This window comes from Amblyraja radiata, chromosome 11, assembly GCF_010909765.2.
Source record: "Amblyraja radiata isolate CabotCenter1 chromosome 11, sAmbRad1.1.pri, whole genome shotgun sequence".
Taxonomy (NCBI): Eukaryota; Metazoa; Chordata; class Chondrichthyes; order Rajiformes; family Rajidae; genus Amblyraja; species Amblyraja radiata.
The window spans coordinates 7,434,815-7,459,369 of NC_045966.1; the positions used below are offsets into that span (position 1 = coordinate 7,434,815).

At 46.3% G+C, this 24,555-nt stretch overlaps 1 protein-coding gene across 1 annotated transcript; it reads left to right on the plus strand.

The window, feature by feature from the left end:
- Nucleotides 1-1,101: 1,101 nt before the first annotated feature.
- On the plus strand, nucleotides 1,102-18,294 carry LOC116978247. The gene is made up of 5 exons (XM_033029246.1): nucleotides 1,102-1,359; nucleotides 5,882-6,486; nucleotides 13,824-13,982; nucleotides 16,926-17,082; nucleotides 17,841-18,294. The coding sequence occupies exons 1-5, from the start codon at nucleotides 1,308-1,310 to the stop codon at nucleotides 17,963-17,965; spliced, it is 1,098 nt and encodes a 365-aa protein (XP_032885137.1). The 5' UTR covers nucleotides 1,102-1,307; the 3' UTR covers nucleotides 17,966-18,294.
- The last annotated feature ends 6,261 nt before the right edge of the window (nucleotides 18,295-24,555 follow it).

Below are 24,555 nucleotides of genomic sequence, written 5' to 3' on the forward strand. Positions count from 1 at the left end.
GTTTCCTTCCACATATCAAAGACGGGCGAGTTTGCAGGTTAATTGGCTCTCTGTAAATTACCCCTAGATTGCAGAAAGTGGATGTGAATGAGGAAATCCATAGGACCTGTGTCATCGAGTCATAGAGCCATACAGCGTGAAAACAGGCCCTTCGGCCCAACCTGCCCACGCTGACCGACATGACCCATCTACTCTCGTCCCGTCTGCTTGCGTTTGGCCCACATCCCTCTAAACCTGCCCATCCATGTACCTCTCAAAATGTTTCTTAAATGTTGTGAATGGATAATTGATGGTCGGCATGGACTCAGTGGGCCGAAGGGCCTGTTTCCGTACTGCATTTTTCAATCAATCAACCATGGAGCTGTAAATAAATTGCATAAATGCAGGAAGCAAGCGTATAAATTCACTGTGCAGTGCATACTTTAAAATTTAGACTACTTTAGAGATATAGCGCGGAAACAGGCCATCTGGCCCACCGAATGATCCCCTTACACTTGCACTACCCTACACACTGGGGACAATTATTTACAATTTTATCAAAGTCAATTAACCGACAAACCTGTACGTCTTTGGAGTGTGGGAGGAGACCGGAGCACCCGGGGAAAACCCACGCAGGTCACATGGAGAACGTACAAACTCCACACAGACAGCACCGTAGCCAGGATCGAACCCTGGTTTCTGTCGCTGTAAGGCAGTTACTCTACCACTGCACCACTGTGCCACCTTTGACAAACGTGACAATGAAGAACCCTTGAACCATCAAAATGCTCAGATATGGGATTGAACTAAAATAAAACAGCAGATCTGAAATAAGTGTTCGGCACGGACTTGAAGGGCCGAGATGGCCTGTTTCAGTGCTGTAATTGTTATATGGTTATATGGTTATATGTCAAACATCATCTGCCCCAAAGGTTTGTGTTGAGGAAAGCTTCACTTTGTACAGTAAGGTATAATAAGCATGTGTGGAAATATGTCACCAAGCCGCTTTGAGAATGCAGGCACCTTGTACATTCTTCTGTAATCCCTTTTGCTCATTTCATTATCTAGTCAATGCTATAAATAGGCTGCATATTCAGTTTCAAACCAGTTCCTGCTCTTTACTTCAGTTCAGTTAAATGCGCCGACTTGATGTTCCTCTGCATGAAACGTGTCTTCAAATTGAAAATTTATATTTCAGGAGAAGAAAGAAAAACGTCATCTACAAAGTGAAAAGAAGTCCCCCCACCATCTCTGAACTAGTAGCGAAGTTCGTCGAGAGGAGAAACTGATTAACGATTGGTGTGATTTGAAAGAAACACTCTTCTGATATGTCATCCGGGAAAAAGATGCAAATCTTTTCGCAGTTCAAATGGAGAATAGGTAATGTTGTACCGGATTATACTGTGTTGTACTGCGTTGTACTGTACAATTTAGAGTATTGCATTCAGTTCAGGGCACCGGGTTATAGAAAATATATTGTCCAGCTGGAAAGGGTACAGAGAAGATTTACGAGGATGCTGCCAAGACTAGAGGGTCTGAACTATATGGAGAGGTTGAGCAAGCTGGAGCACAGGAGGATGAGGGGTGATCTTATAGAAGTGTATAAAATCATGAGGGGAATAGATCGGGTAGACCCACAGAGTCGGTAAATCGAGGACCAGAGGACATAGGTTTAAGGTGAAGGGGAAAAGAGTTAATAGGAATCTGAGGGGTAATTCTTTCACACAAAGGGGGGTGGATGTATGGGACAAGCTGCCAGAGGAGGTAGTGGAGGCAGGGACTATTGCAACATTTAAGAAACAGTTACACATGGATAGGACATGTTTGGAGGGAAATGGACCAAACACGGGCAGGTGGGACTAGTGGAGCTGGGACATGTTAGCTGGTGTGGGCGAGTTGGGTGAAAGGGCCTGTTTCCACACTGTATCACTCTATTACTGTGACTGTACTGATTTTTAGTTGAATGTATAGAAGTATGTTTGGCTGCTGTTCAATCATTCACCTTGAATTTAAAGCCGTATATTGTAAATTGGAAACAAAATCAGAACCTTTGGCCAGGAACTTTCAATAGATAATAGACAATAGGTGCAGGACTAGGCCATTCGGCCCTTCGAGCCAGCACCGCCATTTAATGTGATCATGGCTGATCATCCCCAATCAGTACCCCGTTCCTGCCTTCTCCCCATATCCCCTGACTCTGCTATTTTTAAGTGCTCTATCTAGCTCTCTCTTGAAAGCATCCAGAGAACCTGCCTCCACAGCCCTCTGAGGAAGAGAATTCCACAGACTTACCACTCTCTGGAGGGAATACTTACTTAACATTTTGGGTTGATCTTTTATCAGCCACTGACTGAATCACCTTAGATAGACACAAAATGCTGGAGTAACTCAACGAGCCAGGCAGCTTCTGTGGAGAAAAAGAATGGGTTAGGTTTAGGTTTCGATTTATTATTGTCATGTGTGCCGAGGTACAATGAAAAGCTTTGCTATCCAAACAGATCAGATATGCTGCACGTAAATCCAACCATCAAACTCTAGTGTAATAGGTAGAGCAATGGGGCAGATACAGAGGGCTGAACATAGTTCTCAGCATTGTACAAACTTGATGGGGTGAAGGAGAGTGGTACATTCGCGGCATCACAGTGGCGCAGCGGTAGCATTTCCCCCTCACAGCGCCAGAGACCCGTCTTCGATCCTGACCATGGGTGCTGTCGGTATGGCGTATGACGCGGCGTGATGGCGTATGATGCGGTGTGATGGCGTATGATGCGGTGTGATGGCGTATGACGAGGCGTGATGGCGTATGACGCGGTGTGATGGCGTATGACGCGGTGTGATGGCGTATGACGCGGTGTGATGGCGTATGATGCGGTGTGATGGCGTATGACGCGGTGTGATGGCGTATGACGCGGTGTGATGGCGTATGACGCGGAGTGATGGCGTATGACGCGGAGTGATGGCGTATGACGCGGAGTGATGGCGTATTACAAGCGGTGTTTTTTCAAGTGTCGCAGCCACTTTTTTGTCACCGCTGGACATTTTGAAATGTTCTAAATCTTTTGGCGACACTTGGCCTGCAAAATCGGCATGTGGGACAGGCCCTTTAGAGGGGTACGGGCCAAATGTGGGCAATGTAGATGGGGCATCCTGGTTGGCTTTGATAATTTGGGCCAAAGGGCCTGTTTCTGTGCCGTAGGACTCTGACTCTGTCTCCATGGATGCATAAAGGATATTGGATAACATATTCCAGCTTAAACCCTAACAGTATGAATTTTGATTTCTCTAACTTCAAGTAAACGTTGCTTGCCCTCTATCTCTGTCCCTCCCCACCCTAGTTCTCCGACTCGTTTCACTGTCCTCCTGATTAATGTTTCTGATTGTATGCCTCGTTGTCACCTTCCCCTCAGCCAACAGTGAACCATTCGATATTTCCTTGATCACCGTCTGCTTTGATCTGTTGTTTTCACACCTTACCCTTCCATATCTCTGTGTCTCCCACTCTCCTGACTCTCAGGCTGAAGAAGGTCACAACCCAAAACATCACCCGTTCCTTCTCTCCAGAGATGTTGCCTGTCACGCTGAGTTACTCTGGCATTTTGTGTCTATCTTCGGTGTAAACCAGCACCGGCAGTTCCTTCCTCACAAGTTGAATCCAAACATAGGTCCGATTGAACGCACTGCAATCCAGTGGGCAGTGATGAACTGATTTTTATTCCCTCACATGGCAAACACATGTGTAGATTCTCGTCACTGTCAATTGTAGCAACCTGATTGTCTGAATCACTTGACTGAGCACAGAGAGTCACATGGAAATCAAGTAAAACTGAAGATGCTGGAAATCTGTTGGCAAAGAAGAAAAATGCTGGAAGCATTCAGCACAGTGGTGGTGAATCTGTGGAATTAATTGCCACAGACGGCTGTGGAGCCAAGTTGGAGAACTAGGATGGGGGAGGTATGGAGAGGGAGGGAAAGCGAGGGTTACTTGAAGTTGGTGAAGTCAATATTCATACTACTGGGCAGCTTACAACCCTGCGGTATGAACGCTGATTTCTCTAACTTCATGTAACCCTAGCTTTCCATCTCGCTCTGTCCCTCCCCCATTCTAGTTCTCTGACAAGTTTCACTGTCCTTCTGATTAATTTTACTGATTGTATACCACCTTGTCACCTTCCCCTCAGCTAACAATGAACCATTTTCCTACATTTTCCTTTATCATCATCCCATTTGATCCTGTTTTCACACCTTATCCTTACATATCTCTATGTCTCCCTCTCCTGACTCTCAGTCTGAAGAAGGGTCTTGACCCGCAACGTCACCCATTCCTTCTCTCCACAGATGCTGCCTGTCCCGCAGAGTTACTCCAGCTTTTTGTGTCTATCTTCTGAGGAGAATAAAGTTGGATTAGTCTAGGACCTGTCCAAGTGTCCTTTAAAAAAAACACACACTTGGACAGGTACATAGATAGGAAAGGTTTAGAGGAATATGGATCAAATGTAGGCAAATAGGACTAGCTTAGATGGGGCATCTTGGTGGGCAAGGATGTCGGGCAAAAGGACATTTCCATGTTGTACGTCTCGATGATATAACTATTAGTGTAAATGGGTGGTTGATGGTGAGAATGGACTCGGTGGGCTGAAGGGCCTGATTCCATGCTGCTATCTCTCCAAAATAAAATTCAACCTTGTGAGCCAGCATCTAGGGAACCAAAAAACAGCTAATATTTCAGATCAGTGATGCTGCCCCAGAGGGTCATGTACCTTCTTTGTTTACACTATCAAGGCTGCTCTCAAATCCTCATCCCCTGAATGATCCGTCTGAAGAAAGGTCCTGACCCTTCTCTGTGACCATTCACCTTATCTATTCCCCTCATGATTTCATGTATCGCTCCAGGTTTACCATTCAGTCTCCAACACTCCTGGGAAAAGAGCTCCAGTTATCTTTGGATTAACATAAAAGCCGCCTTCTTCTCAGGTGGGCCCTTGCGATTGAGGATGACTTACTTCCACAGATAGAAACAAAATGCTGGAGTAACTCAGCGGGCCAGGCAGCATCTCTGCAGAAGATGGATAGGTGACAGTTTGGGTTGGAACTGTGTTGGAAGAAGTATCCAACCGTGAAATGTCATAGCAAAAAGATTTGAGTATAAGAGCAGGGAGGTTCTACTGCAGTTGTACAGGGTCTTGGTGAGACCACACCTGGAGTATTGCGTACAGTTTTGGTCTCCTAATCTGAGGAAAGACATTCTTGTCATAGAGGGAGTACAGAGAATGTTCACCAGACTGATTCCTGGGATGTCAGGACTTTCATATGAAGAAAGACTGGATAGACTCGGCTTGTACTCGCTAGAATTTAGAAGGTTGAGGGGGGATCTTATAGAAACTTACAAAATTCCTAAGGGGTTGGACAGGCTAGATGCAGGAAGATTGTTCCCGATGTTGGGGAAATCCAGAACAAGGGTTCACAGTTTAAGGATAAAGGGGAAATCTTTTCGGACCGAGATGAGAAAAACATTTTTCACACAGAGAGTGGTGAATCTCTGGAATTCTCTGCCACAGAAGGTAGTTGAGGCCAGTTCATTGGCTATATTTAAGAGGGAGTTAGATGTGGCCCTTGTGGCTAAAGGGGGTATAGAGAGAAGGCAGGTCCAGGATACTGAGTTGGATCGTCAACCATGATCATATTGAATGGCGGTGCAGGCTCGAAGGGCCGAATGGCCTACTCCTGCACCTTTTTTCTATGTTTCTATGTTTCTGTCAGGCAGCATCTCTGGAGAAAAAGTATAGGCGATGGTTCGGGTCTGAGGAAGGGTCCTGACCCATATTTATTCTCCAGAGATGCTGCCTGACCCGCTGAGTTACTCCAGCACATTGTGCCAATCACAAGTGAACAATTTCCATTTCAGGCAAGAAACAGAAAAAGGAGAGAAAGAAATCTGTGTCTCAAGATGATATAGATTGTGATTTCAGTCAATTTAAACAAGAACCCGCGTCGTTTTGGAGAAGCAGGTCAGAAGATTCGGGGCTGGACTTATCGAGCCCTACTTGCCTGTATCAGAAGAGGGCATCATCTGACGTACAAGAGGACAACTCCGAACACAGCAGGTACACCTCAAACAGTTCCAGCCTCTACTCTTTCTTGTCGTGCGACAGCAGATCGGGACTGTACGAACGATCTCTCAGCTGTGTCGCCCTCTCGGATGGAGCGAGTGAAAGTAAAATGGGGCTGTCCCCCATAGATGATGAAGTCTTCGAGATGAACAATGTACCTCCTTTACTTCGTGCACCTCCATCCCCAAAACTATCGGGCAACTTTGCAAAGCTGACTGTACTCGCAAAGGCCGACCCCACGGTCACTGATGTCTACAAGAGTAAGATAAAAAAAGATGGCTGTGAAATAACTTCAAATAACTGGTGTAAGAAAACCAAATGGAATACGACAGAGGAACCTGCAATCTTGGAGAAAGTTGGGCGCAACAAGCTACTCAGCCAAAATAAGCTGGAGACCAAGGTTAGTCAACACAATTATAATGTTTTATACAAAATGCTGGAGTAACTCAGCTGGACAGGCAGCATCTCTGGAGAGAAGGAATAGGTGACGTTTCAGTATGAAGAAGGGTCTCGACTCGAAACGTCACCCGTTCCTTCTCTCCAGAGATGCTGCCTGCCCCGCTGAGTTACTCCAGCACCTTTGGATTTAACCAGCATCTGCAGTTCCTTCCTGCACATAAAGTTTTACAGTTTAGTTAAGTTTAGAGATACAGTGTAGTTTAGTTTAGAGATGCTTCGTCCCACCGAGTCTGTGCCGACAGGCGATCACCCCGTACACTAACAATATCCTCCACACATCAGGGACAATTTAAAATCCTTAGTCCTATGAAGCTGCAACATGACTTCTTGTCTCTGATTCTCAAGTGTGTCTTCCTGTCTTGGTCAATATTAGTGACAAGTATTCCACTGAGTTTATTGTTAAGTAAAGACTGTTCAACAATGTTGGCGCAACCATGCTTCAAAACTCTGACTTTATCTCAAAATAGCAGTTAAAAACGACAGAAATCAGCACAATCCGTGAGTCAAGACCATGGTTGGGAGAAATGGAAGTCACACCTACAGGAAATGAATCTGCCTGGAGCCACTACAGCTGACAATAGTTAATTTCAAGTGTAAATTAGAAATATTGGGCACTTCAGCAAAAGGGAGTAATTTTTAGGTTAGTGTACAGTCATACTACAGATGAAAGCTATGTAATGTAAAGTGGGACCGTTAGACAGCGGAATGTGGGTTTAAATCGGGTAATGGCACCGAAAACTAATGGACAAAGATCCAGGCCAACAGGTACTGGTCACTGAAATGTCCAGAGTGAAGGCTTTTTCAGTTTAGTTTATTGTCACGTGCAACGAGGTACAGTGAAACGCTGTAAGTCAGCGGAAAGACGATACATGATTACAATCGAGCCATTTAAGCCCCTGTCCCACTTAGGCGTTTTTTTCGGCGACCACAGGCGACTAGGGAAAGATAGATCGCGGGGTGACGCCTGTATGGTCGTGAGCCGTCTCCTCAAGTCGCCCAAAGAGTCGTAACGTTTTTCTGGTCGCCGCTGGATTTTGAAATGTTCAAAACTTTTCGGCGACTGTGGGCTTGACGTAGCTTGTCTTCTCCTGTAGTAGGCGCTGTCGTAGGTTGTCGCCAGGTGACGTTGGTTGCCGCCGGTTGCTGACTTTGGTGAATTCCATTGGCAACTACCTACGTCAACAAGCGACTGAATTGTCTTCAGTTGTCGCCGACAGGGTCATAGCATGTCGCGGGTGAACGTAGGTTGACTTTGGTTGTCGTAGGTTGTCGCCTGTGTGCTTGTAGGTTATCGTAGGTGTGGTCGTAGGTGGACGTCCTAATGGGTCGCTGGTTGTCGGTAGCTTGCCCTAGCTTGATGTCGACTAGGCGGTAAGTTGTTGTAGCTTGTCATGGACATTGTCGCGGGGGGGGGGGGGGGGGGGGTGTCCTGCTATGACCATGACAGTCGTCGACAGTCTCCGAAAAAATCGCCTAAGTGGGACAGGCCCTTAGGTACATGATTGGGGAATGACGTTTAGTGCAAGGTAAAGCAAGCAAGGTCCGATCATGGATAGTCCGAGGGTCACAAGGGTTACTTCAAGGAGAATGTCTACATTGGCTGCCATGGAAGTGTGGAGCAGGGTGGAATCCAAGGAAGGAAACAGAATGTGGTAGTCACAGGGAATCTAATAACCACAAAGCCAGAATCATCTGTCGATGTACAGGGGAATCTAGGATGTTATTCATAAATTCATAAGTGATAGGAGCAGAATTAGGCAATTCAGCTCATTAAGTCTACTCCGCCATTCAATCATGGCTGATCTATCTTTCCCTCTCAACCCCATTCTCCGGCCTTCTCCACATAATCCCTGACACCCGCACTAATTGTATTCTAGAGGGCATGAGAGTAGGAGATACTGTATTTCAGATCGATCTGAAATGAGAAACAGGAACACAAGGGAGAAAGACACAAGGAACTGCAGTTGTTGGTTTACAAAAAAAAAGGCACAGAGTGCTGGAGTGCCGAGGACGGTCTGAAGAAGGGTTTCGGCCCGAAACGTTGCCTATCTCCTTCGCTCCATAGATGCTGCCGCACCCGCTGAGTTTCTCCAGCATATTTGTGTACTACTTGTGTACTATGTGTATATATTTGGGACGACAGATGGCACAATGGGCTAAGTGTTCGGCTGGCAACCGGAAGGTAGCCGGTTCGAATCCCGCTTGGAGTGCATACTGTCGTTGTGTCCTTGGGCAACACACTTCACCCACCTTTGCCTGTGTGTGAATGTGTGTGAATGTGTGTGAGTGATTGGTGGTGGTCGGAGGGGCCGTAGGCGCAGATTGGCAGCCACGCTTCCGTCAGTCTGCCCCAGGGCAGCTGTGGCTACAGAAGTAGCTTACCACCACCGAGTGTGACTGAGGAGTGAATGAATAATGCGATGTAAAGCGCCTTGAGTATTAGAAAGGCGCTATATAAATCCCATCCATTATTATTATTATTATCCATGTACCTGTTTGTTTCTTAAATATTGGGATAGTCTCTGCCTCAACTATCTCCTCTGGCATCTCGTTCCATACACCCACCACCCTTTGTGTGAAAACGTCACCCCTCAGTTTCCTATTAAATCTTTTCCCCTTCACCTTAAATCTATGTCCTCTGGCCCTCGATTCACTTATTCTGGGCAAGAGTCTGTGCGTCTACCTGATCTATTACTCTCATGATTTCATCCATCTCTATAAGAGCACTCCCCCATCCTCCTGCGCTCCAAGGAATAGAGTCCCAGCCTACTCAATCTCTCCCTATAGCTCAGTGTGTAAAAAAAACCTTCACCTATGATGGGCAAGAATGTGCAACTCTAGCCCAGGGAGTGGTTTGGCAAATATCGTTGGTGCATTCAAGGAGAAGTTAGAGAGCACAGAGAGAATAGAAGGATACTCTGAAAAGATTCGGTGAAGGGGTGTGGGTGTAGACCTTTGTAGATTCCATACACAGGGTTGACCATGTGGGTCAGGTTGCATGCTTCTGTGCGGTGGCCTCATTGTAACCTGATGACTGTTCCTCCCATCAGGGACATTAATAGCAGTGACCATTATCTAGTGCCCAGTTATATGATATACCCAATTAGATGTTCACTAAGGAGCGATTAGCATCGATTCACCAGCACTATTGTGAAGGGGATTTACACTCCCAAGGACACAATATCATGTTTAGATCGCAAGATAAGGAGATGCAACGTGACTGAGAAACGGAGGCTCGCTTTAACAAAAGACAATTTGACTTGAACATTTTAAAAACCAGATGGGAGAGTTTAATTTTGCTTTAGTTTAGTTTAGAGATACGGCGAGTAAGCAGGCCCTTCGGCCCACCGAGTCCGCACTTACCAGCGATCCCCGCACACTAGCACTATCCGACACACACTAGAGGCAATTTGCAATTTTACCGAAGCCAATTAACCGACAAAACGGCACGTTTTTGGAGTGTGGTAGGAAACCGGAGGTTACCCGCTCATGTCACGGACAGACAGCACCAGTAGTCGGGATCGAACACGGGTCTCTGGTACTGTAAGGCAACAGCTCTACCGCTGCGCCTCTGTGTGTCCAACAATTGTCACATGTACCGAGGTGCAGTGAAAATCCTATCTTGCATACAGTTCAGCAATAACCTTACATTAAATTACATTACAATACATTACAATGTCACATTACATTACATTACAAAATAGGCACAATTATACTGGTACAAGAATCTCTTAAGTGCTGGAATAACTCAGCGGGTCAGGCTGCATCTTTAGAGAACATGGATAGGTGAAGTTGCGGAGAGAATGAACAGACGACTTTTCTGGTTGGGACCCATCCAGAGATATCATAGAGTCATAGAGCATTGAAACAGGCCCTTCGGCCCAACTTGCCCATGCCGTACCAGCATGCCCCATCTACACTAGTCCCACCTGCCTGCGTTTGGCACATTTCCCTCCAAATCTCAAACTGAAACATCACCTATTCCTTTTCTCCGGAGAAGCTGCCAGACTCGCTGGGTTACTCCAGCTTTTTGTTTCTGTCTTTGGTTTAAACCAGCATCTGTAGATTCCCTCTAAACCTAGGATTGACACAAAGACTGATATGTCGTCAAAATACTGGCGTAACTCAGTGTGTCAGGCAGCATCCCTGGAGAAAATGGATAGATGACGTTTCGGTTCTGGACCCTTAGAGTCACTGAGCAATACTGCATGAAAACAGGCCCTTCGGCCCAACTTGCCCACACTGGCCAACATGTCGCAGCTACATTAGTCTCACCTGCTAGCATTGGACCATGTCCCTGCAAACCTGTTCTATCATTGAAACATAAAAACATAGAAAATAGGTGCAGGAGGAGGCCATTTGGCCCTTCGAGCCAGCATCGCCATTCATTGTGATCATGGCTGATCGTCCCCAATCAATAACCCGTGCCTGCCTTCTCCCCATACCCCTTGATTCCACTAGCCCCTATCCATGTACCAATGCCAAGTACCTTCTTCATTTCCGACCTGAAAGGTCACCTATCCATTTTCTCCAGGGATGCTGCATGACCTCACTACCAGAGGGCAGTGCTGAACTACTATCTACCTCTTTGATGTCGCCCGAATGATCCTTGATTGGGGCTTTGCTGGCTTTACCTTGCACTAAATGTTATTTCCTTATCATGTATCTATACACTGTAAATCGATTGATTGTAATCATGTATTGTCTTTCCGCTGACTGGTTAGCACGCAACAAAAGCTTTTCACTGTACCTCGGTACACGTGACAATAAACTAAACTGGAACCTGTTGAGTTACTCCAGCAATTTGTGTCTATCTTTAGCATAAACCAGCATCTGCACCTGATATGCCACCGTTCAGACTCATTCTCCTCATAGCTTATGTGAGCAGCAGCCCACTAGGGTCCTGCATAGTTAGGTTGGAGCCTTGAAGGTGGTTAGTACAGTTGCCCGCCAGTCATTCCCGGGATGGCGGGACTGTCAAATCTCTGGAGTTTAAAGGATGAGAGGGCATCTTATTGAAACATATAAGATTATTAAGGGTGTTTAAGAAGGAACTGCAGATGCTGGAAAATGGCTGATCGTCCCCAATCAATAACCTGTGCCTGCCTTCTCCCCAAACCCCTTGATTCCACTAGCCCCTATCCATGTACCAATGCCAAGTACCTTCTTCATTTCCGACCTGAAAGGTCACCTATCCATTTTCTCCAGGGATGCTGCATGACCTCACCACCAGAGGGCAGTGCTGAACTACTATCTACCTCTTTGATGTCGCCCGAATGATCTTTGATTGGGGGCTTTGCTGGCTTTACCTTGCACTAAATGTCATTCCCGGGATGGCGGGACTGTCAAATCTCTGGAGTTTAAAGGATGAGAGGGCATCTTATTGAAACATATAAGATTATTAAGGGTGTTTAAGAAGGAACTGCAGATGCTGGAAAATCGAAGGTACACAAAAAAGCTGGAGAAACTCAGCGGGTGCAGCAGCATCTATGGAGTGAAGGAAAAAGGCAACGTTTTGGGCCGAACCCCTTCTTCAGACTTTTAAGGGTTTTTAAGACTTTTAAGATTATTAAGGGTTTGGACACGTTAGCGGCATGAAATATTCCCGATGTTGGGGGAGTCCAGAACCAGGGGCCACAGTTTAAGAATAAGGGGAGTAACGAGGAAACACTTCTTCACACAGAGTGTTGTGAGTCTGTGGAATTCTCTGCCTCAGAGGGTGGTGGAAGCTGGTTCTCTGGCTACTTTCAAGAGAGAGCTAGATAGCGCTCTTAAAGATAGCGGAGTCAGGGGATATGGGGAGAAGGCAGGAACGGGGTGCTGATTAGGGATGATCAGCCATGATCACATTGAATGACGGTGCTGGCCTGAAGGGCCGAATGGCTCACCAGAGCTGCCAGGCAGTACGGATTTTCCGTATTTTGTACGGAAATGCGATAAGAATATGAATGTACGGATTTGCTTTGTAAAATACGGGTTGTTAAAAAATCGGCCCAACTTCCTGTTTCATCTTGCTGCTTACAAAATGCAAGGATATAAAAAGTTATACTGTAACTCTAAAATTTATAGCAGATTAAATCTATTAATTTTAAATGTCAAGATCTGGATGATTATTTTTGTAAGCTTTGATCTGCCTGTCCCGCTACAGGTTTAAACAGCACTGTCAGTTTAACGCGTGGGAATTTAAACGAACAACGCTATGGGTTCTAATTATAGCGCTACCAGCTGGAGCGCTATTGCCTTTACACCTAGTGCTATGGCCACAGCGCTATGGGTCACAGACTGTTCATGAAGGGAGAAGGAGAGAGGGTGAAGGAGGGAGGGAGTGAGAGGGAATAAGAGAGGGAGGGAGAAAAAAAGGAAGAAGGGGGAGGAAGAGAGGGAAGGAAAGGAGGAGGGAGAGAGAGGGAAGGAGAGAGGGAGGGAGGGAGGGAGGGAGAGAGGGAGAGAGAGAGGGAGAGGAAGGGAAAGAAAGGAATGAGGAGAGAGGGAGGGAGGGAGAGGGAGTCTTCCAAAATGGCTTCTACATCACCATCTGGTGCTAAAAGCAGGAAGCAGCCGTTGAAACAGAAGTATACAAAGAGATGGCAATGAATGCACTGTCAAGTAAGGTGTGTAGAAGACATGTCAATTGGTAGCAAAGTTATGCATTCTTGTACTCTCACATGGGTATGACCGCACATAAAAAACAACATTTGTTTCAGCAAAATGACACCGCAAACAAAAAATACTGATTTTCTCAGCAAAATACTGCTTTTCATGTATTAGAATACTGAAATGCTCTGACAAAACTTGGCAGCTCTGCCCTACTCCTGCTCCTATTGTGTATTGTCTATTGATAGAATAGTGCAGCTGGGCTCGTATACACTGGAATTTAGAAGGATGAGAGGGGATCTTATTGAAACCTATCAGATTATTAAGGGATTGGACACGCTGGAGGAAGGAAACATGTTCCCGATGTTGGGGGAGTCCAGAACCAGGGGCCACAGTATAAGAATTAGGATTAGGCTATTTAGAACGGAGAAGAGGAAAAACTTTTTCACCCAGAGAGGTGTGAATTTGTGGAATACTCAGAAGCCCAATTCTCTGGATGCTTTCAAGAGAGAGTTTGATAGGGCTCTTAAAGATAGCGGAGTCAAGGAGATATGGTGAGAAGGCATGAACTGATTGTGGATGATCATGCATGATCACATTGAATGGCGATGCTGGCTCGAAGGGCCGAATGGTCTACTCCTGCACCTATTGTTTATTGTAAATGGAATGATTCTGCTGTTTCAGTTCAGACCCAGCGCTTCCAGTGAAGAGATGAGAATGGGAATGCTGTTCCGATTGTGCAGCTTGATGGAGAAAATTACTGAGCTGGAGAGAGAACGTCTGCAACTTCTGAAGCAAAACCATGAACTTCAGGACCAACTATCTGAAAGTCAACGAGCTCAAGTAGGTTAAAGATAATCCCTTTACTAAGTAACGTAGAACATAGAATCAATGAGGGAGAAATGGGAGGGAGAGGGGGGATTGGAGATTTCAATGTTCATGTGATCTGTCTGAAGAAGGATCTCAACCAGAAACGTCACCTATTCCATTTCTCCAAAGATGCTGCCTGACCCGTTGAGTTACTCCAGCTTCTTTGTGTCTATCTTCAATGTTCATACTGTTGGGTTCTAGGCTACCCAAGAGGAATATGTCAGGAGTTATAGGGAGAAGGCAGGAGAATGGAGTTGAGAGGGGAATCTAGATCAGCCACGATTTAATGGAGAAATAGACTTGATGGGCCGAATGGCCTAATTCTGCTCCGATAACTTATGAACATGGAATATGAGGCAGTGTTCTTTACACGGTTTGTTTGGTTTTTAACATTCCACATCAAATTCCACTGTACCTTGATTGGTGCATGTGGCAATACTTGAACTTGAACATTAAGTTGAATACCAAAATGGAAATGTTCTCAACTAAGATGTTCAAACTGAATTGGACCCCATATACATTGAAGATGGACACAAAGTGCTGGAGTAACTCTGCGGGTCAGACAGCATCTCTGGAGGAAAAGAATGGGTGATGTTTTGGGTCGGGACACTTCTTCAGACTGAAAGTATTAATAATAATAATAATAAATTTTATTTATGGGCGCCTTTCAAGAGTCTCAAGGACACCTTACAAAAATTGAGCATGTAGAGGAAAAACATGTAAGGGGAATGAAATAAATAGTAGAGACATGACTAGTACACAAAGTAAAGACAGAATTCAATACAAAACACAGTATGAGGCAATTAATGCACAGATGAAAAGGGACGGGGACGTGGGGCTAAGGATAGGCAGAGGTGAAGAGATGGATCTTGAGGCGGGACTGGAAGATGGTGAGGGACACGGAATTGCGGATCAGTTGGGGGAGGGAGTTCCAGAGCCTGGGAGCTGCCCTGGAGAAGGCTCTGTCCCCAAAACTGCGGAGGTTGGACTTGTGGATGGAGAGGAGACCGGCTGATGTGGATCTGAGGGACCGTGAGGGTTGGTAGGGGGAGAGGAGGTCAGTGAGATATGGGGGGGGCAGATGGTGGAGGGCTTTGTAGGTGAGGATCAGGATTTTGTAGGTGATCCGGTGGGAGATGGGAAGCCAGTGAAGTTGTTTGAGGACTGGAGTGATGTGATGCCAGGATTTGGTATGGGTGATGAGTCGGGCGGCTGCGTTCTGGACCAGTTGGAGTCGGTTGATGTAGGTGGAGCTGATGCCAAGGAGAAGTGAGTTGCAATAGTCCAGTCGGGAGGAGATGAAGGCATGGATGAGTCTTTCAGCAGCGGGCGGTGTGAGAGAGGGTCTGAGTTTGGCGATGTTGCGGAGATGAAAGAAGGAGGTTTTAATGACATGGCGGATGTGAGGCTCAAGGGAGAGGGTGGAATCAAAGATCACGCCAAGGTTGCGGGCCTTGGGAGATGGGGAGACAGTGGTGCCGTCGATGGTGAGAGTGGGGTTATTGATTTTGCTGAGTGTGGCTTTGGAGCCTATGAGGAGGAATTCTGTCTTATCGCTGTTTAGTTTGAGGAAATTATGTTGCATCCAGGTTTTTATAGCTGACAAACAGGGGTTGATATGGGAGAGGGGGGGGTTGTGGGGGGATTTGGTGCCAAGGTAAATCTGGGTGTCATCAGCGTAACAGTGGAAGTCCAGGTTGAAGTGGCGGAGTATCTGACCAAGGGGGAGGAAGTAGATGATGAAGAGGAGGGGGCCGAGTACGGAGCCTTGGGGAACGCCTTGAGTGACTGTGGCTGTAGCAGAGGTGTGGTTGTGGAGAGAGATGAAGTGGGATCTGTTGGAAAGGTAGGAACGGAGCCAGCTGAGTGCAGAACCTTCAATGCCGAGGTCTTTGAGTCTGGTGAGCAGGATGTTATGGTTCACTGTATCGAAGGCTGCACTCAGGTCGAGGAGGATGAGGATGTTGAGGGAACCAGTGTCAGCAGAGGTGAGGAGGTCGTTGAGGACTTTGAGGAGAGCAGTTTCTGTGCTATGGAGGGGGCGAAAGCCAGATTGGAGGGGTTCAGGTAGGTTATACGCAAGGAGGTGGGAATGAAGTTGCGACGCAACGATACGCTCCAGGGTTTTTGAAAGAAAGGGGAGGTTTGAGATTGGGCGGTAGTTAATGAGAGAGGAGGGATCAAGACCAGGTTTCTTTAAGATTGGTGTAACGGCAACAGTTTTGAAAGCGGAGGGGACAATTCCTTGGGACAATGAGGAGTTGAAGAGATTAGTGAGGTAGGGGCAGAGTACGGGGAGGCAGGACTTCAACAGGGGAGTGGGGAGAGGGTCGAGGGAGCAGGTAGTAGGTTTGGAAGAGCTGATGAGTTTGGAGATTTCAGTAGGGGTGACCAGGTTAAACTGGGAGAGGAAGCAGTGTGGAGGAGGGGTAAGGAGGTCAGTGGAGATGTTGAAAGGAGGGGCCTTGGTAGGTGGTAGAGTAGATGCTGGGGAGTCGGGTACAGGGGATAAAGATTGATAGATGGTGCTGATTTTATCAGCGAAAAAGTGGAGGAATGAGTTGCAGAGACCGGAGTAGAGGTAGGGAGAGTGTTGGCTCGAGGCTTGAGGAGGTTGGGGGGGGGGGGGGGGTGAAGAGCTGGAGGCGAGAATCATTCATGGCCACCACAAATGACTTCAGGCATGGAGGTGGCCTCGTGGGGCCATTGTTGGCCAGGGAAGGTGTCATCTCTCGAGGGATACATTGTGGAGAACGGTGGAACTGTTTGGACGACTAGGGGGGAGGAAGGGGACGAGGGAGGAGGGGAGAACGGGGAGGGGAACGTAGGTGGAAGTTATTTAACATTACAGATTCGACCTATGGAGATTGACATGTCACAAGCCAGTGCTGCACTGTGTTTCTTCTGACTTTTCAGGTCATGTTTCTCAGCTGCTGTACCTGCGTTGCTGGGCCTGGACTGAATGCCCCTCAAACTGGCACACAACCCACCAGCCTCGCCAGGCCGCCAGTGACAAGGAGACATCCGACACCACAGACAGGGAGCGGTCGAGTTGCCTTTGGGTCACCTCCAGGTAAACCTGCGAAAAACTGCAACGGTGGCGCGGCGGTGGAGCTGAGGCCTCACAGCGCCAGAGATCCTGGTTCAATCCTGACTACGGGTGCTGTCTGTATGGAGTTTGTACGTTCTCCCTGTGACCGCGTGGGTTTTCTCCAGGTCCTCCGGTTTCCTCCCACACTCCAAAGACGTACAGGTTTGTAGGTTAATTGGCTTCTGTAAATAGTCCTTGGTGTGTGGGATAGAACTATTGGATGGCACGGTGGCACAGCGGTAGAGTTGCTGCCTCACAGCGCCAGGGACCCGGGTTCAATCCCAACTACGGGTGCTGTCTGTACGGAGTTTGCATGTTCTCCCCGTGACCTGCGTGGGATTTCTCCGAGATCTTCGGTTTCCTCCCACACTCCAAAGACGTACAGGTTAATTGGCTTGTGATAAATGTAAAATTGTCCCTAGCGTGTGTAGGGTGGTGTTAATGTGTGGGGATCGCTGGCCGGCGTGGACTCAGTGGGCCAAAGGGCCTGTTTTCCGCGCTGTATCTCTAAACGAAACTAAACTAGTGTGCGTAGGAAGGAACTGCAGATGCTGGCTTAAATCAAAGGTAGACACAAAATGCTGGAGTAACTCAGCGGGACAGGCAGCATCCCTGGAGAGAAGGAATGGGTGACGTTTCGGGTCGAGACCCTTCTTCAGACGGAACTAGTGTGTGGGCGATCGGTGTGGTTAACGACTCAAGTACTGATTCACCGTCAATGGGACTTTTGTGCTTTTCAGAAGTCGACGTGGAGTTTGAGTTTGGATGCTCTCAGCAGCTACAAGATGACGTGGTTTACACACCAGAAACGCCCGCTCGTGGGACTATTAACGTGTTACACCACATGTGTGTTAGTCACGTGTGAGGGTCAATCCTCTCGGCAGCACAAGTGGAAACTGCGATTGATCGGTTGTCTTCGTCCAAACGTTGCTTCAGTTGTTTGTGATGCCCGTTGGTCTACGATCGGGTGGAATATCAGCTGCACCCTCTCTCCCCTGCTGAGGGTTGTACATTCATTATATTATTTAGACACAAGCAACTGCAGATGCTGCTTTACCAAACAAAAGTCGTTTCGCTTTTCTATGGTGTTCACACTGAATTGGACCCCATATAAATGAAGACCGAGATAAAATGGTGGAGTAACTCAGTGAGTTTGGGTGGCAGCGGTAGAGTTGCCACCTTACAGCGCTTACAGCGCCAGAGACCCTTCCCACACTCCAAAGACGTACAGGATTGGAGGTTAATTGGCTTGGTATTAATGTAAAATTATCCCTGGTGTGTGTAGGGTAGTGTTAATGTGCGGGGATCGCTGGTCGACGCGGACTCGATGGGCCGAAGGGCCTGTTACTGTGCTGTATCTCTAAAAACTGACCTCTGGAGAAGATGGACATGTGGCATTTCAGGTCAAGACTCTCAGTTAGTAGCATCTTTAGAAGAATCTGACACGTATCTTAGATGTTTGTCAACGAACATTTACAATCAATTCCACACATTGAGTTGTTTATGGTGTACACTTCACCACCTGTTGTGTAGACTTCCGTTATTGTTCCATTTGCAATTGTCTACTCCGCCATTCAATCATGGCTGATCTATCTCTCCCTCTCAACCCCATTCCCCTGCCTTCTCCCCATAACCCCTGACACCCGTACTAATCAAGAATCCATGAAAAATACCCATTGACGTCCTCCACAGCCGTCTGTGGCAATGAATTCCGCAGATTCACCACCCTCTGACTAAATAAATTCCTCCTCATCTCCTTCCTAAAGGTACATCCTTTAATTCTGAGGCTGTGCCCTCTGGTCTTAAACTCTCCCACTAGTGGAAACATCCTTTCCACAGCCACTCTATCCAGGCCTTTCACTATTCAGTAAGTTTAAATGTGGCCCCTTCTCATCCTTCTAAACTCCAGCGAGTACAGGCCCAGTGTCATCAAATGCTTACAGCTAATACCCTCGAATGCAGGCATCAGATAAATTCTTAAAGGGACAGCATCATGATTCGAACATGAGGAAATAGCGATATATTGATCACACCAGCAGACATTATTTGCTGCTAATTCTGATCAGTGCAAACATTTGTGGTTATTCCAGAACAAAGGAAATGGAATAGATTTCAATTTACAAGCATAGTAATGTGATCTAGACAATTAGCAACCTGAGGTGATGCAAGGAAGTAAATATATTGTGATTACATTTTTGTGAATGCATTGATAATAGCATACATTTCAAATATCATGAATTAAGTATCAAATATCTCATTATTGATAAACTTTGTGAACTTCATGTAAAACTTTGTGTGAAATGTATGGAGAGTGTATATGGTACAAGATTCAATACAAAGTTGTGTTGGTGCTTTACTTGGTTTATTGGTTCTTCGTTGACTCATCTGCACTGCAGAGTGAAATTATTTTTGCACGATCACTCATGCACAAGTCATCATGTTTTGTCCACAAGCCCATCCAGAAAGTTGCCTTGAAAGAAAAGTAACAGGTGATGTGTGCGAGGACGTGGGTTGTCCGAAGCGAGGAAGGCAAAAGGGGGTTGATTGGAAGAATGTAATGACAAGGAACTGCAGACAAAAGTTTATACCAAAGCTGGACACAAAATGTTGGAGTAATTCAGAGGGTCAGGCAGCATCTCTGGAGAACATGGATAGGTGACATTTTGGGCCAGGACTATTCTTCAGACATAGTTTATTATCACATGCACTGAGGTACAGTGAAAAGCTTTTGTTATAGAGTCAGAGAGTTATACAGCATGGAAACAGGCCCTTTGGCCCAACTTGTACACACATGTCCCATCTACACTAGTCCCACCTGCGTGCGTTTGGCCCATATCCCTCTAAACCTGTCCTATCCATGTACCTGTTGAAATGTTTCTTAAACGTTGCGAAAGTCCCTACAGCAACGACCTTCTCCGGCAGCTCGTTCCATACACCCACCACCCTTTGCATGAAAAAGCTACCCCTCAGGTTCCTATTAAATCTTTCTCCCCTCACCTATGTCCTCTGGTTCTCGATTCCCCTACTCTGGGCAAGAGATTCTGTGTGTCTACCTGATCTATTCTTATTTCTTATAGAAACTTACAAAATTCTTAAGGGGTTGGACAGGCTAGATGCAGGAAGATTGTTCCCGATGTTGGGGAAGTCCAGAACTAGGGGTCACAGTTTAAGGATAACGGGGAAATCGTTTAGGACCGAGATGAGGAAAACATTTTTCACACAGAGAGTGGTGAATCTGTGGAATTCTCTGCCACAGAAGGTAGTTGAGGCCAGTTCATTGCCTATATTTAAGAGGGAGTCAGATGTGGCCCTTGTGGCTAAAGGGATCAGGGGGTATGGAGAGAAGGCAGGTACAGGATACTGAGTTGGATGATCAGCCATGATCATATTAAATGGCGGTGCAGGCTCGAAGGGCCGAATGGCCTACTCCTGCACCTATTTTCTATGTTTCTATGTTTCTATTCCCTTTGTACCTTTGTTGAGTGCTAACCAGTCAGCGGAAATATAATATTATTATAATCGATACATCCGCAGTGTACAGATACATGATAAAGGGAATAACGTTTAGTGCAAGATAAGGTCCAGTAAAGTCCGATTAAAGATAGTCTGAGGGTCTAGAGTGAGGACTGCTCTCAATTGGGGATTTGGTCATAGTTATTCCACATCCTTATTTGTTGAAGGGAGTTAGAACAAGATTGTACAAAATCATGAGAGGAATAGATCGAGTAAATGCAGAGTCTTTTGCTCAGAGTTGGGAAATCGAGAACCAGTGGACATAGGTTTAAGGTGAGGTGGAAAGATTTAATAGGAACCCGAGAGTTAATGTTTTTATGCATTGGGTGGTGGATGTGTGGAACGAGTTATTGTAATATTTAAGGAATATTTAGACAGGTACACGGACATGTACATGGATAGGACATGTTTAGAGGGATATGGGTCAAACACAGGTAGGTGGGACTAGTGTAGATGGGACATGTTTGTCGGTGTGGGCAAGTTGGGCCAAAGGGCCTGTTTCCACGCTGTGTGACTATGACTATTAGATTGCTTTCGACATCTTTGTAAAAACACACATTCTCACGCCTACATGCATTCTCTGATCAGCTGCAGCTTCTCCAACTATACCGCTGACTGCGATTATTTCCACGTATATTCTTAATGCTTCGCATTGGGGCGATTATAGAAACTCAAACACTCCCCAGGTGCTTTGTGCGGGAGTTAGATCTCTGGATGCTGTGGTACAGGGGATGTATATGAAAGCAGCCTGATTTAGAGCATGTGAACTTGTAAACCAGCCCGGTTTACATCCGTTACCTCAGGCCAGATGGCTCTGAAGGAGGTCTAGTGTCACTCCTGTGTAATATGGGGTCATCTCTGACAAGAGCCAGTGGTTCCATCGACAAGATCTATCCAGACATCCTAAACCAGGAAGAAACATTGAGACACAAGGAACTGCAGATGCTGGAATTCTTGAGCAAAACATAAAGTGCTGGAGGAACACAACGGGTCAGGCAGCATCCAGGGAAGGAATGGACAGATGATATTTTGGGTCTGGACACTTCTTCAGACTGGTTGGAGTCGGGGAGATAGGAAGTTGAAAAAGAGAATTGGGGATGGGATTGATGGAGAGAGGTGAGGATCATCCCCAATCAGTACCCCGTTCCTGCCTTCTCCCCATATCCCCTGACCCACTATTGTTGCCGTATCTAGCTCTCTCTTGAAAGCATCCAGAGAACCGGCCTCCACCACCCTTTGAGGCAGAGCATTCCACAGACTCTCTGTGAGGAAAAGTGTTTCCTCGTCTCCGTTCTAAATGGCCTACTCCTTATTCTTAACTGTGGCCCCTGGTTCTGGACTCCCCCAACATTGGGAACATGTTTCCTGCCTCTAGCGTGTCCAAGCCCTAAATAGCGGTCAGGGGATATGGGGAGAAGGCAGGAACGGGGTACTGATTGGGGATAATCAGCCATGATCACATTGAATGGAGGAACACAGCAGGTGCTGGCTCGAAGGGCCGAATGGCCTACTCCTGCACCTGTTGCCTATTGTCAACAACTAGAGAGCGGTCCTGATCTACTATCTACCTCATTGGAGACCCTAGGACTATCTTTAATTGGACTAGACTTTATTGAGATTAGTATACAAACTTAAAGCACATGGTATTGGGGGTTCAGTATTGATGTGGATAGAGAACTGGCTGGCAAACAGGAAGCAAAGAGTAGGAGTAAACGGGTCCTTTTCAGAATGGCAGGCAGTGATTAGTTGGGTACCGCAAGGCTCAGTGCTGGGACCCCAGCTGTTTACAATATATATTAATGATTTGGGCGAGGGAATTGAATGCAACATCTCCAAGTTTGCGGATGACACGAAGCTGGGGGGCAGTGTTAGCTGTGAGGAGGAGGCTAGGAGGCTGCAAGATGACTTGGATAGGCTGGGTGAGTGGACAAATGCATGGCAGATGCAGTATAATGTGGATAAATGTGAGGTTATCCACTTTGGTGGCAAAAACAGGAAAGTAGACTATTACCTGAATGGTGGCCGATTAGGAAAAGGGGAGATGCAACGAGACCTGGGTGTCATGGTACACCAGTCATTAAAAGTAGGCATGCAGGTGCAGCAGGCAGTGAAGAAAGCGAATGGTACGTTAGCATTCATAGCAAAAGGATTTGAGTATAGGAGCAGGAAGGTTCTACTGCAGTTGTACAGGGTCTTGGTGAGACCACACCTGGAGTATTGCATACAGTTTTGGTCTCCTAATCTGAGGAAAGACATTCTTGCCATAGAGGGAGTACAGAGAAGGTTCACCAGACTGATTCCTGGGATATCAGAACTTTCATATGAAGAAAGACTAGATAGAGTCTGCTTGTACTCGCTAGATTTTAGAAGATTGAGGGGGGATCTTATAGAAACTTACAAAATTCTTAAGGGGTTGGACAGGCTAGATGCAGGAAGATTGTTCCCGATGTTGGGGAAGTCCAGAACAAGGGGTCACAGTTTAAGGATAAAGGGGAAATCTTTTAGGACTGAAATGAGAAAAACATTTTTTACACAGAGAGTGGTGAATCTCTGGAATTCTCTGCCACAGAATGTAGCTGAGGCCAGTTCATTGGCTATATTCAAGAGGGAGTTAGATGTGGCCCTTGTGGCTAAAGGGATCAGGGGGTATGGAGAGAAGGCAGGTACAGGATACTGAGTTGGATGATCAGCCATGATCATATTGAATGGCGGTGCAGGCTCGAAGGGCCGAATGGCCTACTCCTGCACCTATTTTCTATGTTTCTATGTTTCTATGTTTCCCTTTATCATGTATCTGTGGATGGGTCGATTGTAATCATGTATTTTCTTTCTGCTAACTGGTTAGCACGCAATAAAGCTTTTCACTGTATCTGAACACATGACAATAAACTAAACTAAACAGCAGGTCAGGCAGCATCTCTGGAGGACACGGATAGTTGATGTTTCGGATCGGGAAGGACTGAATCTGAAGACGTTCTGACTCGTCAACTATCCATGTTCTCTAGAGATGCTGCCTGACCCGCTGAGCTACTCCAGCACTTTCTGTCCTTTTAATTAGTTAATTAGGGAGTGAGAATTGTTGAATAAGTGAATTAGGAAGTGAACTTTTTTGTCTGTGTTATGTGTTGCTATTAGCAATGTTTTGGGACTTGTCCAGCTTACTTGGAAAGTCTCATTTGCCTCTTCATTAATGTGCATTTTCCTTTTTCAAAAACTGCAAAGCCTTGGCTGCATTTCACTTTGGCTATTGCAGTTTACAAATCCAGACGCCAGATGGTGGTGTTGTCCCTAACATTAGGCTGTTGCAGATTGCTTGTACCGACAGCAGATGGCGGTGGTATACCTCTGCATGGACACTTGCAGTTTACTCACACTGACAGCAGATGGCGGTGTTGTACCTATGTATGGACACTTGCAGCTTTCCACATCTACCACCAGGGGGCTGTATTTTACAGCACCTACAGGGTGCCAGTTTCCACTGCTATATGATGGTGATATTGGATAAATAAGGAATTGTAGATGCTGGTTTACACCAAAGATAGACATATAGAGTGCTGGAGTAACTCAGCGGGTCAAGCAGCATCTCGGAGAAAAAGGATGGGTGACGTTTTAGGTCAGGACCCTTCTTAGAATGGTTCTTGGGATTTTAACTAATTTAAATTAATTTATATGCAATAACAAGAGGGTCCTAAAAGTTACTTTCCCCCATAGAATCCCTATATGTTAAGAAGAACTATCTAATTATTTACAAAGGGGAGACAAGGAATTGCAGGTTGCTGGAATCTTGAGCATGACAATGTGCTGGAGTAACTCGGCAGGTCAGTCAGCATCTGTGGAGAAAAAGGAATGGGTGACGTTTCAGGTCGGGACCATTCTTCAGACTGGTTTACTGATTTTCTTTAGACAAGTGTGTAGAAGGGTCCCGACCCGAAGCATCACCCA